The 14,495-nt window shown below is 40.2% G+C and overlaps 1 protein-coding gene across 12 annotated transcripts in view; it reads right to left on the reverse strand.

Moving 5' to 3' along the window:
- Zir (dedicator of cytokinesis) overlaps positions 1–14,495 on the reverse strand; it is a 353,738-nt gene that overhangs the window by 315,526 nt on the left and 23,717 nt on the right. For all 12 annotated transcript variants that reach the window (XM_070086406.1, XM_070086403.1, XM_070086405.1 and 9 more), the window contains exons 7-8: positions 11,060–11,197; positions 10,720–10,885 (exon numbers count right to left, since the gene is read on the reverse strand). In XM_070086406.1, the coding sequence (XP_069942507.1) occupies positions 10,720–10,885; positions 11,060–11,197 (304 nt within the window). The remainder of the gene's footprint in view (positions 1–10,719; positions 10,886–11,059; positions 11,198–14,495) is intronic.

A 14,495-nucleotide genomic window follows, 5' to 3' on the forward strand; every position in this document is an offset into this window, starting at 1 on the left:
CCAAATCCATAAATGCCACAAAGACCTCTTTAGCCTTATCTAAATACTGTTCACTTATATGTTTCACTGTAAACACCTGGTCCACACACCCCCTACCTTTCCTAAAGCCTCCTTGTTCATCTGCTATCCTATTCTCCGTCTTACTCTTAATTCTTTCAATAATAACTCTACCATACACTTTACCAGGTATACTCAACAGACTTATCCCCCTATAATTTTTGCACTCTCTTTTGTCCCCTTTGCCTTTATACAAAGGAACTATGCATGCTCTCTGCCAATCCCTAGGTACCTTACCCTCTTCCATACATTTATTAAATAATTGCACCAACCACTCCAAAACTATATCCCCACCTGCTTTTAACATTTCTATCTTTATCCCATCAATCCCAGCTGCCTTACCCCCTTTCATTTTACCTACTGCCTCACGAACTTCCCCCACACTCACAACTGGCTCTTCCTCACTCCTACAAGATGTTATTCCTCCTTGCCCTATACACGAAATCACAGCTTCCCTATCTTCATCAACATTTAACAATTCCTCAAAATATTCCCTCCATCTTCCCAATACCTCTAACTCTCCATTTAATAACTCTCCTCTCCTATTTTTAACTGACAAATCAATTTGTTCTCTAGGCTTCCTTAACTTGTTTATCTCACTTCAAAACTTTTTCTTATTTTCAACAAAATTTGTTGATAACATCTCACCCACTCTCTCATTTGCTCTCTTTTTACATTGCTTCACCACTCTCTTAACCTCTCTCTTTTTCTCCATATACTCTTCCCTCCTTGCATCACTTCTACTTTGTAAAAACTTCTCATATGCTAACTTTTTCTCCCTTACTACTCTCTTTACATCATCATTCCACCAATCGCTCCTCTTCCCTCCCGCACCCACTTTCCTGTAACCACAAACTTCTGCTGAACACTCTAACACTACATTTTTAAACCTACCCCATACCTCTTCGACCCCATTGCCTATGCTCTCATTAGCCCATCTATCCTCCAATAGCTGTTTATATCTTACCCTAACTGCCTCCTCTTTTAGTTTATAAACCTTCACCTCTCTCTTCCCTGATGCTTCTATTCTCCTTGTATCCCATCTACCTTTTACTCTCAGTGTAGCTACAACTAGAAAGTGATCTGATATATCTGTGGCCCCTCTATAAACATGTACATCCTGAAGTCTACTCAACAGTCTTTTATCTACCAATACATAATCCAACAAACTACTATCATTTTGCCCTACATCATATCTTGTATACTTATTTATCCTCTTTTTCTTAAAATATGTATTACCTATAACTAAACCCCTTTCTATACAAAGTTCAATCAAAGGGCTCCCATTTTCATTTACACCTGGCACCCCAAACTTACCTACCACACCCTCTCTAAAAGTTTCTCCTACTTTAGCATTCAGGTCCCCTACCACAATTACTCTCTCACTTGGTTCAAAGGCTCCTATACATTCACTTAACATCTCCCAAAATCTCTCTCTCTCCTCTACATTCCTCTCTTCTCCAGGTGCATACACACTTATTATGACCCACTTTTCGCATCCAACCTTTACTTTAATCCACATAATTCTTGAATTTACACATTCATATTCTCTTTTCTCCTTCCATAATTGATCCTTCAATATTACTGCTACCCCTTCCTTTGCTCTAACTCTCTCAGATACTCCAGATTTAATCCCATTTATTTCCCCCCACCGAAACTCCCCTACCCCCTTCAGCTTTATTTCGCTAAGGGCCAGGATATCCAACTTCTTTCCATTCATAACATCAGCAATCATCTGTTTCTTGTCATCCGCACTACATCCACGCACATTCAAGCATCCCAGTTTTATAAAGTTTTTCTTCTTCTCTTTTTTAGTAAATGTCTACAGGAGAAGGGGTTACTAGCCCATTGCTCCCGGCATTTTAGTCGCCTCATACGAAACGCATGGCTTACGGAGGAAAGATTCTTTTCCACTTCCCCATGGACAATAGAAGAAAGAAGAACAAGAGCTATTTAGAAAAAGGAGAAAAACCTAGATGTATGTATATATATATATGCATGTGCGTGTCTGTGAATTGTGACCAAAGTGTAAGTAGGAGTAGCAAGATATCCCTGTTATCTAGCATGTTTATGAGACAGAAAAAGAAACCAGCAATCCTACCATCATGCAAAACAGTTACAGGTTTCTGTTTCACAGTCATCTGGCAGGACGGTAGTACTTCCCTGGGTGGTTGCCGTCTACCAACCTACTACCTACAATATGTATATATGAATATGCTGTTGTGTTTCTGAGAACCTCTGCAAAAACAGTGAATATGTGTGAGTGAGGTGAAAGTGTTGAATGATGATGAAAGTATTTTCTTTTTGGGGATTTTCTTTCTTTTTTGGGTCACCCTGCCTCGGTGGGAGACGGTCGACTTGTTGGAAACAAAAAAAAAAAATATGATAGAGTGGATAGAGGAGCAATGTGGCAGATGATGCAAGTATATGGATACCCTACGGGGCAGCTCAGTGGTGAGATTCACGCAACTCACCACTTGGGTCAAGGGTTCGAGACCCAGCAGAACTACTACTGCAAGTATATGGAATAGGTGGTAAGTTACTAAATGCTGTAAAGAGTTTTTATGAGGATAGTGAAGCTCAGGTTAGGGTGTGTAGAAGAGAGAAGACTACTTCCCGGTAAAAGTAGGTCTTAGACAGGGATGTGTAATGTCACCATGGCTGTTTAATATATTTAAAGATGGGGTTGTAAATGAAGTAAATGCTAGGGTGTTCGGGAGAGGGGTGGGATTAAATTAGGAGGAATCAAATACAAAATGGGAAATGACACAGTTACCTTTTGCTGATGATACTGTGCTTATGGGAGATTCTAAAGAAAGACTGCAAAGGTAAGTGGACGAGTATGGGAGTGTGTGTAAAGGTAGAAAGTTGAAAGTGAACATAGAAAAGAGTAAGGTGATAAGGGTATCAAATGATTTATATAAAGAAAAATTGGATATCAAATTGGGGAGGAGGCATATGCAAGTAGTGAATGCTTTCAGATATTTGGGAGCTGACGTATCGGCGGATGGATTTATGAAGGATGAGGTTAACCCTTTCAAGGTTTCGGCCGTACTACTACAGCTTACGACCCAGGGTTTTTGACGTACTAGTACACCTAAATTCTAGCGCCCTCAAATCTAATGAGAAAGCTGGTAGGCCTACATATGAAAGAATGGGTCTATGTGGTCAGTGTGCGCAGCATAAAAAAAATCCTGCAGCACACAGTGCGTAATGAGAAAAAAAAAAAAACTTTGACAGTGTTTTTGGAATAAAACAGCGACTTTGCACTGTATTTTCGTATGGTATTTATTGTTGTATTCTAGTTTTCTTGGTCTCATTTCATAGAATGGAAGACATATTACAGAAATTGAGGTGATTTTGACTGGTTTTACAATGAAAAGTACCTTAAAATTGAGCTCAAAGTAGCAGAAATGTTCGATTTTTATCAAAGTTCAAAAGTAAACAAATCATGCCAAGCATCCAATACCCATCAAATGGTGAGTCTAATATTCTTTCACAAGTGCACACTAGTTCTACACTAATGCAGTAGTCTGCATAACAGTAAATCTTCTATTTTTTTAAGAATAAAAATCTGAAGTGGAAAGCCAAAGAAATATAAGAGAGGCCTGGGGATGTGACTAACGAACAGAGAACTTGTTATTTTAGTGCCAGGAATGTCTTTTTTGTTTATTCTGGACCCTATTTGGAAATTGGCATCTTTTGAAATTTGTGAAATTGGCAAAATTGCTAAATTCTGACCACTTTATTGGATAGTTGAAATTGATATATGGGTGGTTTCTTGTACTCATTCGATAGAAAAAATGGAGTTCTAGCAAAATAGTTATGATTTTTGTCGACTAGTACATTGGAATTGGCCGAAAATAGGGCTCAAAGTGTGCAAAATCGCCGATACGTATACATCGTCAAGACCACTAACTTCGCGAGAGCATAATTCCATAAGTTTTCCATCAAATTTCATACTTTTGGTGTCATTATGATCGGGAAAAGATTCTCTATCTTTTCATAAGAAAATTTTTTTTTTTTTTTTTTTTTTGAAATTTGGCTGACCCTGAGAACAAGTTTCAGAGAGGGCCTGTTGACCCTCAAAGGCTTAATCATAGAATTGATGAGGGAAAAAAGGCGAGTGGTGCATTGAGGTATATTTGGAGACAAAAAAAAAACGTTATCTATGGAGGCAAAGAAGGGAATGTATGAAAGTATAGTAGTACCAACACTCTTATATGGGTGTGAAGCTTGGGTTGTAAATGCAGCAGCGAGGAGGAGGATGGAGGCAGTGGAGATGTCCTGTCTAAGGGCAATGTGTGGTGTAAATATTATGCAGAAAATTCGGAGTGTGGAAATTAGGAGGAGGTGTGGAGTTAATAAAAGTATTAGTCAGAATGCTGAAGAGGGGTTGTTGAGGTGGTTTGGTCATTTAGAGAGAATAGATCAAAGTAGAATGACATGGAGAGCGTATAAATCTGTAGGGGAAAAAAGGCGGCGTAGGGGTCGTCCTCAAAAAGGTTGGAAGGAAGGGGTAAAGGAGGTTTTGTGGGCGAGGGGTTTGGACTTCCAGCAAGCGTGCGTGAGCATGTTCAATAGAAGTGAATGGAGATGACTGGTATTTGGGACCTGACAAGCTGTTGAGTGTGAGCAGGGTAATATTTAGTGAAGGGATTCAGGGAAACCGGTTATTTTTATATAGCCGGACTTGAGTCCTGGAAATGGGAAGTACAATGCCTGCACTTTAAAGGAGGGGTTCAGGATATTGACAGTTTGGAGGGATATGTTGTGTATCTCTATACGTATATGCTTCTAAATGGTTGTCTTCTGTGAGTTGGACCTGACTAGCTGTGCTGCTAGGTCTGGCACAGTGCTCCATCCTTGAGTGGGGATGACCAGACTGGGTGGGTCATTGGGATAATCTGGGGGGTGGGTCATTGGCCTAATCCGGGGGGGGGGGGGGACATGGACCTGCTCCGCGTGGGTCAGTAGGCTCGTTGCAGTGTTCCTTCTTTCTTATGTTCTTATGTTCTGCAAAAACAATGACTATGTGTGAGTGAGGTGAAAGTGTTGAATGATGATGAAAGTATTTTCTTTTTGGGGATTTCTTTCTTATTGGGTCACCCTGCCTCGGTGGGAGACGGCCGACTTGTTAAAAAAAAAAAAAAATTATGATTATTATTGCGTATTATCATCATTATTAATATGGCATCCTCAAGACTAATAAGACACTCATAGTGATTTTAGTATGTACCTGTATGCCAGCACAGTGTTTAACTTTATTTAGGTACAGGTACATATAAGTACCTGTACCTGTACAAGTCGGCCGTCTCCCACCGAGGCAGGGTAACCCAAAGCGAAAGAAAATCCCCCCCAAAAAATACTTTCATCATTCAACACTTTCACCTCACTCACACATAATCACTGTTTTTGCAGAGGTGCCCAGAATACAACAGTTTAGAAGTATTTTTTTTTTTTTTCAACAAGTCGGCCGTCTCCCACCTAGGCAGGGTGACCCAAAAAGGAAAGAAAATCCCCTAAAAGAAAATACTTTCATCATCATTCAACACTTTCACCACACTCACACATTGTTACAGTTTTTGCAGAGGTGCTCAGAATACAACAGTTTAGAAGCATACACATATAAAGATACACAACATATCCCTCCAAACTGCCAATATCCCAAACCCCTCCTTTAAAGTGCAGGCATTGTACTTCCCATTTCCAGGTCTCAAGTCCGACTATATATACGTATAAAAATACACAATATATCTCTCCAAACTGCCAATATCCCAAACCCCTCCTTTAGAGTGCAGGCATTGTACTTCCCATTTCCAGGACTCAAGTTCAGTTATATAAAATAACCAGTTTCCCTGAATCCCTTCACTAAATATTACCCTGCTCACACTCCAACAGATCGTCAGGTCCCAAATACCATTTGTCTCCATTCACTCCTATCTAACACGCTCACGCAAGCTTGCTTGAAGTCCAAACCCCTCGCCCACAACACCCCCTTTATCCCCTCCCTCCAACCTTTTCGAGGACGACCCATACCCCGCCTTCCTTCCCCTAAAGATTTATATGCTCTCCATGTCATTCTACTTTGATCCATTCTCTCTAAATGACCAAACCACCTCAACAAACCCTCTTCAGCCCTCTGACTAGTACTTTTATTAACTCCACACCTTCTAATTTCCACACTCCAAATTTTCTGCATAATATTTACACCACACATTGCTCTTAGACAGGACATCTCCACTGCCTCCAACCACCTCCTTGCTGCAGCATTTACAACCCAAGCTTCACACCCATATAAGAGTGTTGGTACTACTATACTTTCATACATTCCCTTCTTTGCCTCCATAGATAACATTTTTTACCTCCACATATACCTCAATGCACCACTCACCTAAGTATAATTTTTTTTTTTTTTTCAACAAGTCGGCCGTCTCCCACCAAGGCAGGGTGACCCAAAAAAGAAAGAAAATCCCAAAAAGAAAATACTTTCATCATCATTCAACACTTTCACCACACTCACACATTATCACTATTTTTGCAGAGGTGCTCAGAATACAACAGTTTAAAAGCATATACGTATAAAGATACACAACATATCCCTCCAAACTGCCAATATCCCAAACCCCTCCTTTAAAGTGCAGGCATTGTACTTCCCATTTCCAGGACTCAAGTCCGACTATATGAAAATAACCGGTTTCCCTGAATCCCTTCACTAAATATTACCCTGCTCACACTCCAACAGATCATCAGGTCCCAAGTATCATTCGTCTCCATTCACTCCTATCTAACACGCTCATGCATGCTTGCTGGAAGTCCAAGCCCCTCGCCCACAAAACCTCCTTTACCCCCTCTTTCCAACCCTTTTGAGGACGACCCCTACCCCTCCTTCCTTCCCCTATAGATTTATATGCTTTCCATGTCATTCTACTTTGATCCATTCTCTCTAAATGACCAAACCACCTCAACAACCCCTCTTCTGCCCTCTGACTAATGTTTTTATTAACTCCACACCTTCTCCTAATTTCCACACTCCGAATTTTCTGCATAATATTTACACCACACATTGCCCTTAGACAGGACATCTCCACTGCCTCCAACCGTCTCCTCGCTGCTGCATTTACCACCCAAGCTTCACATCCATATAAGAGTGTTGGTACTACTATACTTTCATACATTCCCTTCTTTGCCTCCATAGATAACGTTTTTTGACTCCACATATATCTCAACGCACCACTCACCTTTTTCCCTCATCAATTCTATGATTAACCTCATCCTTCATAAATCCATCCGCCGACACGTCAACTCCCAAGTATCTGAAAACATTCACTTCTTCCATACTCTTCCTCCCCAATTTGATATCCATTTTTTCTTTATCTAAATCATTTGATACCCTCATCACCTTACTCTTTTCTATGTTCACTTTCAACTTTCTACCTTTACACACATTCTCAAACTCATCCACTAACCTTTGCAATTTTTCTTTAGAATCTCCCATAAGCACAGTATCATCAGCAAAAAGCAACTGTGTCAATTCCCATTTTGAATTTGATTCCCCATTATTTAACCCCACCCCTCTCCCAAACACCCTAGCATTTACTTCTTTTACAACCCCATCTATAAATATATTAAACAACCATGGTGACATTACACATCCCTGTCTAAGACCTACTTTTACCGGGAAGTATTCTCCCTCTCTTCTACACACCCTACCCTGAGCCTCATTATCCTCATAAAAACTCTTAACAGCATTTAGTAACTTACCACCTATTCCATATACTTGCAATATCTGCCACATTGCTCCTCTAGCCACTCTATCATATGCCTTTTCTAAATCCATAAATGCAATAAAAACTTCCCTACCTTTATCTAAATACTGTTCACATATATGCTTCAATGTAAACACTTGATCTACACATCCCCTACCCACTCTGAAGCCTCCCTGCTCATCCACAATCCTACATTCTGTCTTACCTCTAATTCTTTCAATTATAACCCTACCGTATACTTTTCCTGGTATACTCAGTAAACTTATTCCTCTATAATTTTTATTATCTCTTTTGTCCCCTTTCCCTTTATATAAAGGGACTATACATGCTCTCCACCAATCCCTAGGTACCTTCCCCTCTTTCATACATTAAACAAAAGTACCAACCACTCCAACACTATATCCCCCCCTGCTTTTAACATTTCTGTCATGATCCCATCAGTTCCAGCTGCTTTACCCCCTTTCATTCTACGTAATGCCTCACGTACCTCCACCACAATTACATTCTGCTCTTCTTCACTCCTAAAAGACGATATATCTCCCTGGCCAGTGCATGAAATTACCGCCTCCCTTTCTTCCTCAACATTTAAAAGTTCCTCAAAATGTTCTCGCCATCTACCTAATACCTCCCTTTCCCCATCTACTAATTTCCCTACTCTGTTTTTAACTGACAAATCCATACTTTCCCTAGGCTTTCTTAACTTGTTTAACTCACTCCAAAATTTTTCTTATTTTCATTAAAATTTCTTGACAGTGCCTCTCCCACTCTCATCTGCTCTCCTTTTGCACTCTCTCACCACTCTCTTCACCTTTCTTTTACTCTCCATATACTCTGCTCTTCTTATAACACTTCTGCTTTGTAAAAACCTCTCATAAGCTACCTTTTTCTCTTTTATCACACCCTTTACTTCATCATTCCACCAGTCACTCCTCTTTCCTCCTGCCCCCACCCTCCTATAACCACAAACTTCTGCCCCACATTCTAATACTGCATTTTTAAAACTATTCCAACCCTCTTCAACCCCCCCCCCCCACTACTCATTTTTGTACTAAGTATAATTATCATAATATATATAAAACATTCTCCATGGGGAAGTGGAACAGAATTCATCCTCCGCAAGCCATGCGTGTCATAAGAGACGACTAAAATGCCGGGAGCAAGGGGCTAGTAACCCCTTCTCCTGTATATACAGTGGATTCCCGAGTTTGGACTAGAGTTTCGTGAAAAAACTCGTGTTTCGGTGACCGTCCGGTACCCGTCCGCCCGTCACCGTGTACACAAAGCCAGTCTCCCACGCCATTCACGCTCAGTGTGCCATTGCTTACCAACACGTGACCATCACCCCACAGGTTCATACAATACATTTCATAATAATCTATTGTTTTTTGTGCTTGCAACTGCTAAATAAGTCACCATGGACCCAAGGAAAGCTAGTGCAAGCCCTTTGGTAAATAAAGTGAGTGACGGGGATGTGGAAGAGTTGGTGGAGGACCACAGGGAAGAGCTAACCACTGACGAACTGCAAGAGCTTCAACTGGAACAGCATCAGACCACAGCCGAGGAACTTGCTTCAGAGGAGGAGGAAGAGGGAGTGGATGAGGTGCCTCCTTCAGTGATTAAGGACGTGTGTGGAATGTGGAATGAGTTGCAAAGTTTTGTTGAAAAGTATCACCTTGACCAGCTGAAACAAGCTGTATCTGCAACATGTACAATGACAGTGTTGTGTCCCACTTCAGGGAAATCTTAAAGAAACGCCAGGGGTCCAGTGACTCTCAAGTTGTTCCCAGTGGCATTAAAAGAAGAAGGGAAGTAACCCCAGATAAGGACTTGCTACCTAAAGTCCTAATGGAAGGAGATTCTCCTTCCAAACAATAGTGTACACCTTCCTCCTATCACCTCCTCCCATCTTCCATCCACCCAGAAGTCTTCAGTAAAGGTAAGTGTAATATTATTATTATTATTTTAACTGCATGTACTTGATTTCTGATTGTTTTCATTATGTAAATCTTTATTTAATTTGAAAAAAATATTTTATTTTAATATTTTTGGGTGTCTGGAACGGATTAATTTTATTTCCATTATTTCTTATGGGGAAAATGGTTTCGAGTTTCGTGAATTTCGACCTTCGGCGGGCTCTCTGGAACGGATTAATCACGAAACTCGGGGGTCCACTGTATTACTAAATTTGAAAGGAGAGACTTTCCTCTTTCCTTTTGGGTCACCCCACCTCGGTGGGATAAAGCTGGTACGTTAAAAGAAGAAAGAATATATCAAACATTCTCCATGGGGAAATGCAATAGAATTCTTCATCTGTAAGCCAGGCGTGTCGTAAGAGGTGACTAAAATGCCGAGAGCAAAGGGCTAGTAACCCCTTCTCCTATATACATTACTAGAGTTAAAAAGAGAAACTTTCGTTTTTCTTTTTGGGCCACCCAGCTTTGGTGGGATATGGCCACTTTGTTGAAAGAAGATGATCTATAAAACATGAAATAGCTTTAAAACATTTGAAATTTTGGAAAGTTTCCATATATAATGGAGACACAGTGCTCACAGAGGTCACTGAGAATGTAAACAAACCAGGTGGGGCACAGTGACAATATTAGAAAGTCAGGTGGGGAGAGCCATATAGTGAGTGTTGATCATAATTTGAAATATCCGTATTAGCGGAAAGCCACAAAATGAAACGCCGTAAAGCAGGGCACTACTGTATGTGAGTATAGCTGAGGTTGAAAGTTTTTTCATTCTTTTGGGGTTTTTCTTTCTTTTTGCATCGCCCTGCGTTGGTGGGAAATGGCCAACATGTTAAAAAAAAACAAAAAACTGAGGTTTCTTGATAATTCAAAGTACTTTTCACCTTTACTGCAAATAATAGTGAATAAAAACTTTATCTTACCAAGACTATTTGATCCTGAAGGTTCTCTCTCAGGAGCATTTTCACGCTCTCCATGAACACCAGTGAAAATATTCATGAGGTTGATTGCAGTCCAAGCTAAGGGCATACGATACTTCCCAAGTCGTTCACAGCAAGCTACTGCTGCTGATTTCAGTTTCTCTCGGTTCTATACAGAGAAGAATATTAACATTACATATTTCAAGAATTTCAGCAAAACCTTCATTAAATTTCAAATTAAACAAAAGGTATACTTAGACTTCTCATTTTAGCACATCTAAAATTATAAGCAATAATCCGAATATCTCTTATTTACTCGATAAACACATGAGCAAATACTGACCGCATCATCTTTCATATATGGTCCAACCACATCACTGATGTCACCCTGTAAAACTTTCTCCAGACGAACAACAAGAAACAAGTCACTAGATGGATAGGTGATGTCGAAAATACATGTGCGACTCAAAGTAGAAATGTCCTAAAAGAAAACAAAACAAAAAAAAACTACATAAAAATCATGCACGGAAAATTCACATATATAACCAGACATTTGTCTGCATATGATAGGCATATGATAGGGTAGATAGAGGAGCAATGTGGCAGATGTTGCAAATGTATGGAACAGGTAATAAGTTACTAAACGCTGTAGAGTTTTTTTATGAGGATAGCGAGGCTCAGGATAGGGTGCGCAGGAGAGAGGGAGATTAATTTCCAGTAAAAGTAGGACTTAGCAGGAATGCGTAATGTACCTTTGGTTGTTTAACATATTCATAAATAGGGTTGTAAAAGAAGTAAATGCTAAGGTTTTGGGAAGAGGGGTGGGATTAAATTATGGGGACTCAAATACAAAATGGAAGTTGTCAGATACTTTTTGCTGATGATTCTGTGCTTTTGTGAGATTCTGAAGAGAAGCCACAAAAAGTTAGTGGACGAGTTTGGGAGGGAGTGTAGATGTGTAAAGAAGGAAAGTTGAAAGTGAACAAAAGATAAGAGGGTATCAAACAGGTTAGGTAAAGAAAAACTAGAAACAAATATGTTCAAATACGTACAGTGGAACCCCGGTTTTCATCTTTAATCCATTCCAGAAGGTTAGCCGAAAACCATTTGTATGAAAACTGAAGTAACATTTTCCATAAGAAATAATATAAATCCAATTAATCCGTTCCAGACACCCAAAAATATTAACAAAAAATAAATTTTATAGAGAATAACTATACAGAAAACAATGAGAAATAAATACAAACCACTAATGAAATAGATAAATGAACATTTAACATCACTTTTACCTTTATTGAAGTCTCTTGTTGGCGTATGGAAGACGGTGAGGAGGGGAGAGGGAGGAGAGGTTATTGTTTGGAAGGGGAATCCCCCTCCATAAGGACTTCAGGTATCAAAGCCATATCCGGGGTTACTTCCCTTCTTTGTCTTTTACTGGCACTAGAACCAGCTTGAGAGTCACTGGAACCCGTCGCAAAAAAATGTCGAGAGAGGTCTGCTTCTGGAGTCTGTAAGACTTGCCTAAAATGGGACACAGCATTGTCATTGAACATGTTGCTGCCACAGCTTGCAACAGTTTTGTTAGGGTGATATTTCTCCACAAAACTTTCCACCTCATCCCACTCTGCACAAATGTCCTTAATTGCTAAAGAAGGCATATTCTCCCTTCTCTTTTCCTCCTCCTCTGAAGCAATTTCCTCAGCTAAGGTCTGTTGCTGTTCCAGATGAAGGTCTTGCAGCTATTCAGTGGTTAGCTCTTCCTTGGGGTTATCCACCAACTCTTCCACATCCTGGCCACTCACCTCCAACCCCATGGATTTTCTTTGGCCCCAAAGTAGCTTATTTAGCAGTCGCAAACACAAAAAAAATGGATTATAGTGTATTACGAAATGTTTCGGATGAACGCGTGGAGTAATGCTCACTGAACGAGTAACAAAGGCAGACTGAGTCACGAACGTATGAGCAGCCGTGTCCAGCGGGCAGGCGGACACATCTGATACAGACAATTTCTGAGCAGATGTACGAAAACAGGGAAAATTTCTCCGAAAAAAGTGGTCGAAAACTGAATTGTACGATAACCGGACCAGACAAAAACCAGGGTTCCACTGTATCTTGGAATACATGTGTCGATAGATGGATTTATTAAGGATGAGGTAAACCATAGAATTTATGAAGGAAAATGGTAGGTGGTGCAGTGAGGTATCTGTGGAAACAAAGGACAATATCCATGGAGGCAAAGAAGGGAATGTATGAGAATACAGTGTTACCAACACTCTTACATGGGTGTGAAGGATGGGTTATAAATGTTGCAGTGAGGAGGAGGCTGGAGGCAGTGGAGATGTCGTGTCTAAGGACAATGTCTTGCTAAAATATTATGCAGAGAATTCATAGTGTGGAAATTAGGTGGTGTGGGATTACTAAAAGTATTATTCAGAGGGCTGACGATGGATTGCTGAGGTAGTTTTGGTTATTTAAAGAAGATGGAGCACAATAGGATGACTTAGAGGGTGTATAAATCTGTAGTGGAGGGAAGAAGGGATAGGCCTCATCCTAGGAAAGGATGGAGGGAGGGGGGTGAAAGAGGTTTTGTGTGCAAGGGGCTTGGACATACAGACACTTACAGAAGGCAACTGTGAGTGTGTTAGTTAGGAATGAGTAGAGGCAAATGTTTTTTAGGACAGGACAAACTGTTTTAGTGTGAGCAGGGTAATATTCTCTGAGGGGGATTCAGAGAAACTGGTTAGCCAAACTTTAGTCCTGGAGGTGGGAAGTACAATGCCAACACTTTAAAGGAGGGGTTTGGAATATTTGCTGTTTGGAGTGACATCTGAACTGTCATATCTATGTGCCTCTGCAAAGACAGTGATATGTGTGAATGATGGTTAAAGCTTTTTTTTTTTTTGAGCCACCCTGCCTCAGCGGGAGACGGCCAGCATGTTGAAAAAAAAGAAATATCTGCAATCTTCCTAGGTAGTAGGTTGGTAGACAGCAACCGCCCAGGGAGGTACTACCGTCCTGCCAAGTGAGTGTAACACGAAAGCCTGTAATTGTTTTACATGATGGTAGGATTGCTGGTGTCCTTTTTTCTGTCTCATGAACATGCAAAATTTCAGGTACGTCTTGCTACTTCTACTTACACTCAGGTCACACTACACATACATGTACAAGCGTATATATACATACCCCTCTGGGTTTTCTTCGATTTTCTTTCTAGTTCTTGTTCTTGTTTATTTCCTCTTATCTCCATGGGTAAGTGGAACAGAATTCTTCCTCCGTAAGCCATGCGTGTTGTAAGAGGCGACTAAAATGCCGGGAGCAAGGGGCTAGTAACCCCTTCTCCTGTATATATTACTAAATTTGAAAGGAGAAACTTTGGTTTTTTCTTTTGGGCCACCCTGCCTCGGTGGGATACGGCCAGTGTGTTGAAAGAAAGATCTGCAATCTTTCGTTCATAAATTTAAATATTCAAACAATTTTATATTCATAAATGGCCAGATAATTTTTTACATTCAAGTGAAAGCACTAAACCTGTGGGAGTCATATAGTGTCTGGTAAATGGAAAGAAATCAACTTCAATCTATGGTAGAGGAGACTAGCTCCAAATCTTTGAACTAAGAGCCTTTCACTGCCATCAAGGTGCCCCCCTTGAAGGATTGCATGGTTTGACAACTCTCTGGGGAAGCTTTGTGAACAGATATTGCAAAAAAAAAAAAAAATATCCTCCCAGCTTATGGTATACTGTATTTAAAAAAAAAAAAAATAGTCAACTGAACATGAGA

This window comes from Cherax quadricarinatus, chromosome 18 (assembly GCF_038502225.1).
Source record: "Cherax quadricarinatus isolate ZL_2023a chromosome 18, ASM3850222v1, whole genome shotgun sequence".
In the NCBI taxonomy this organism is placed as follows: Eukaryota; Metazoa; Arthropoda; class Malacostraca; order Decapoda; family Parastacidae; genus Cherax; species Cherax quadricarinatus.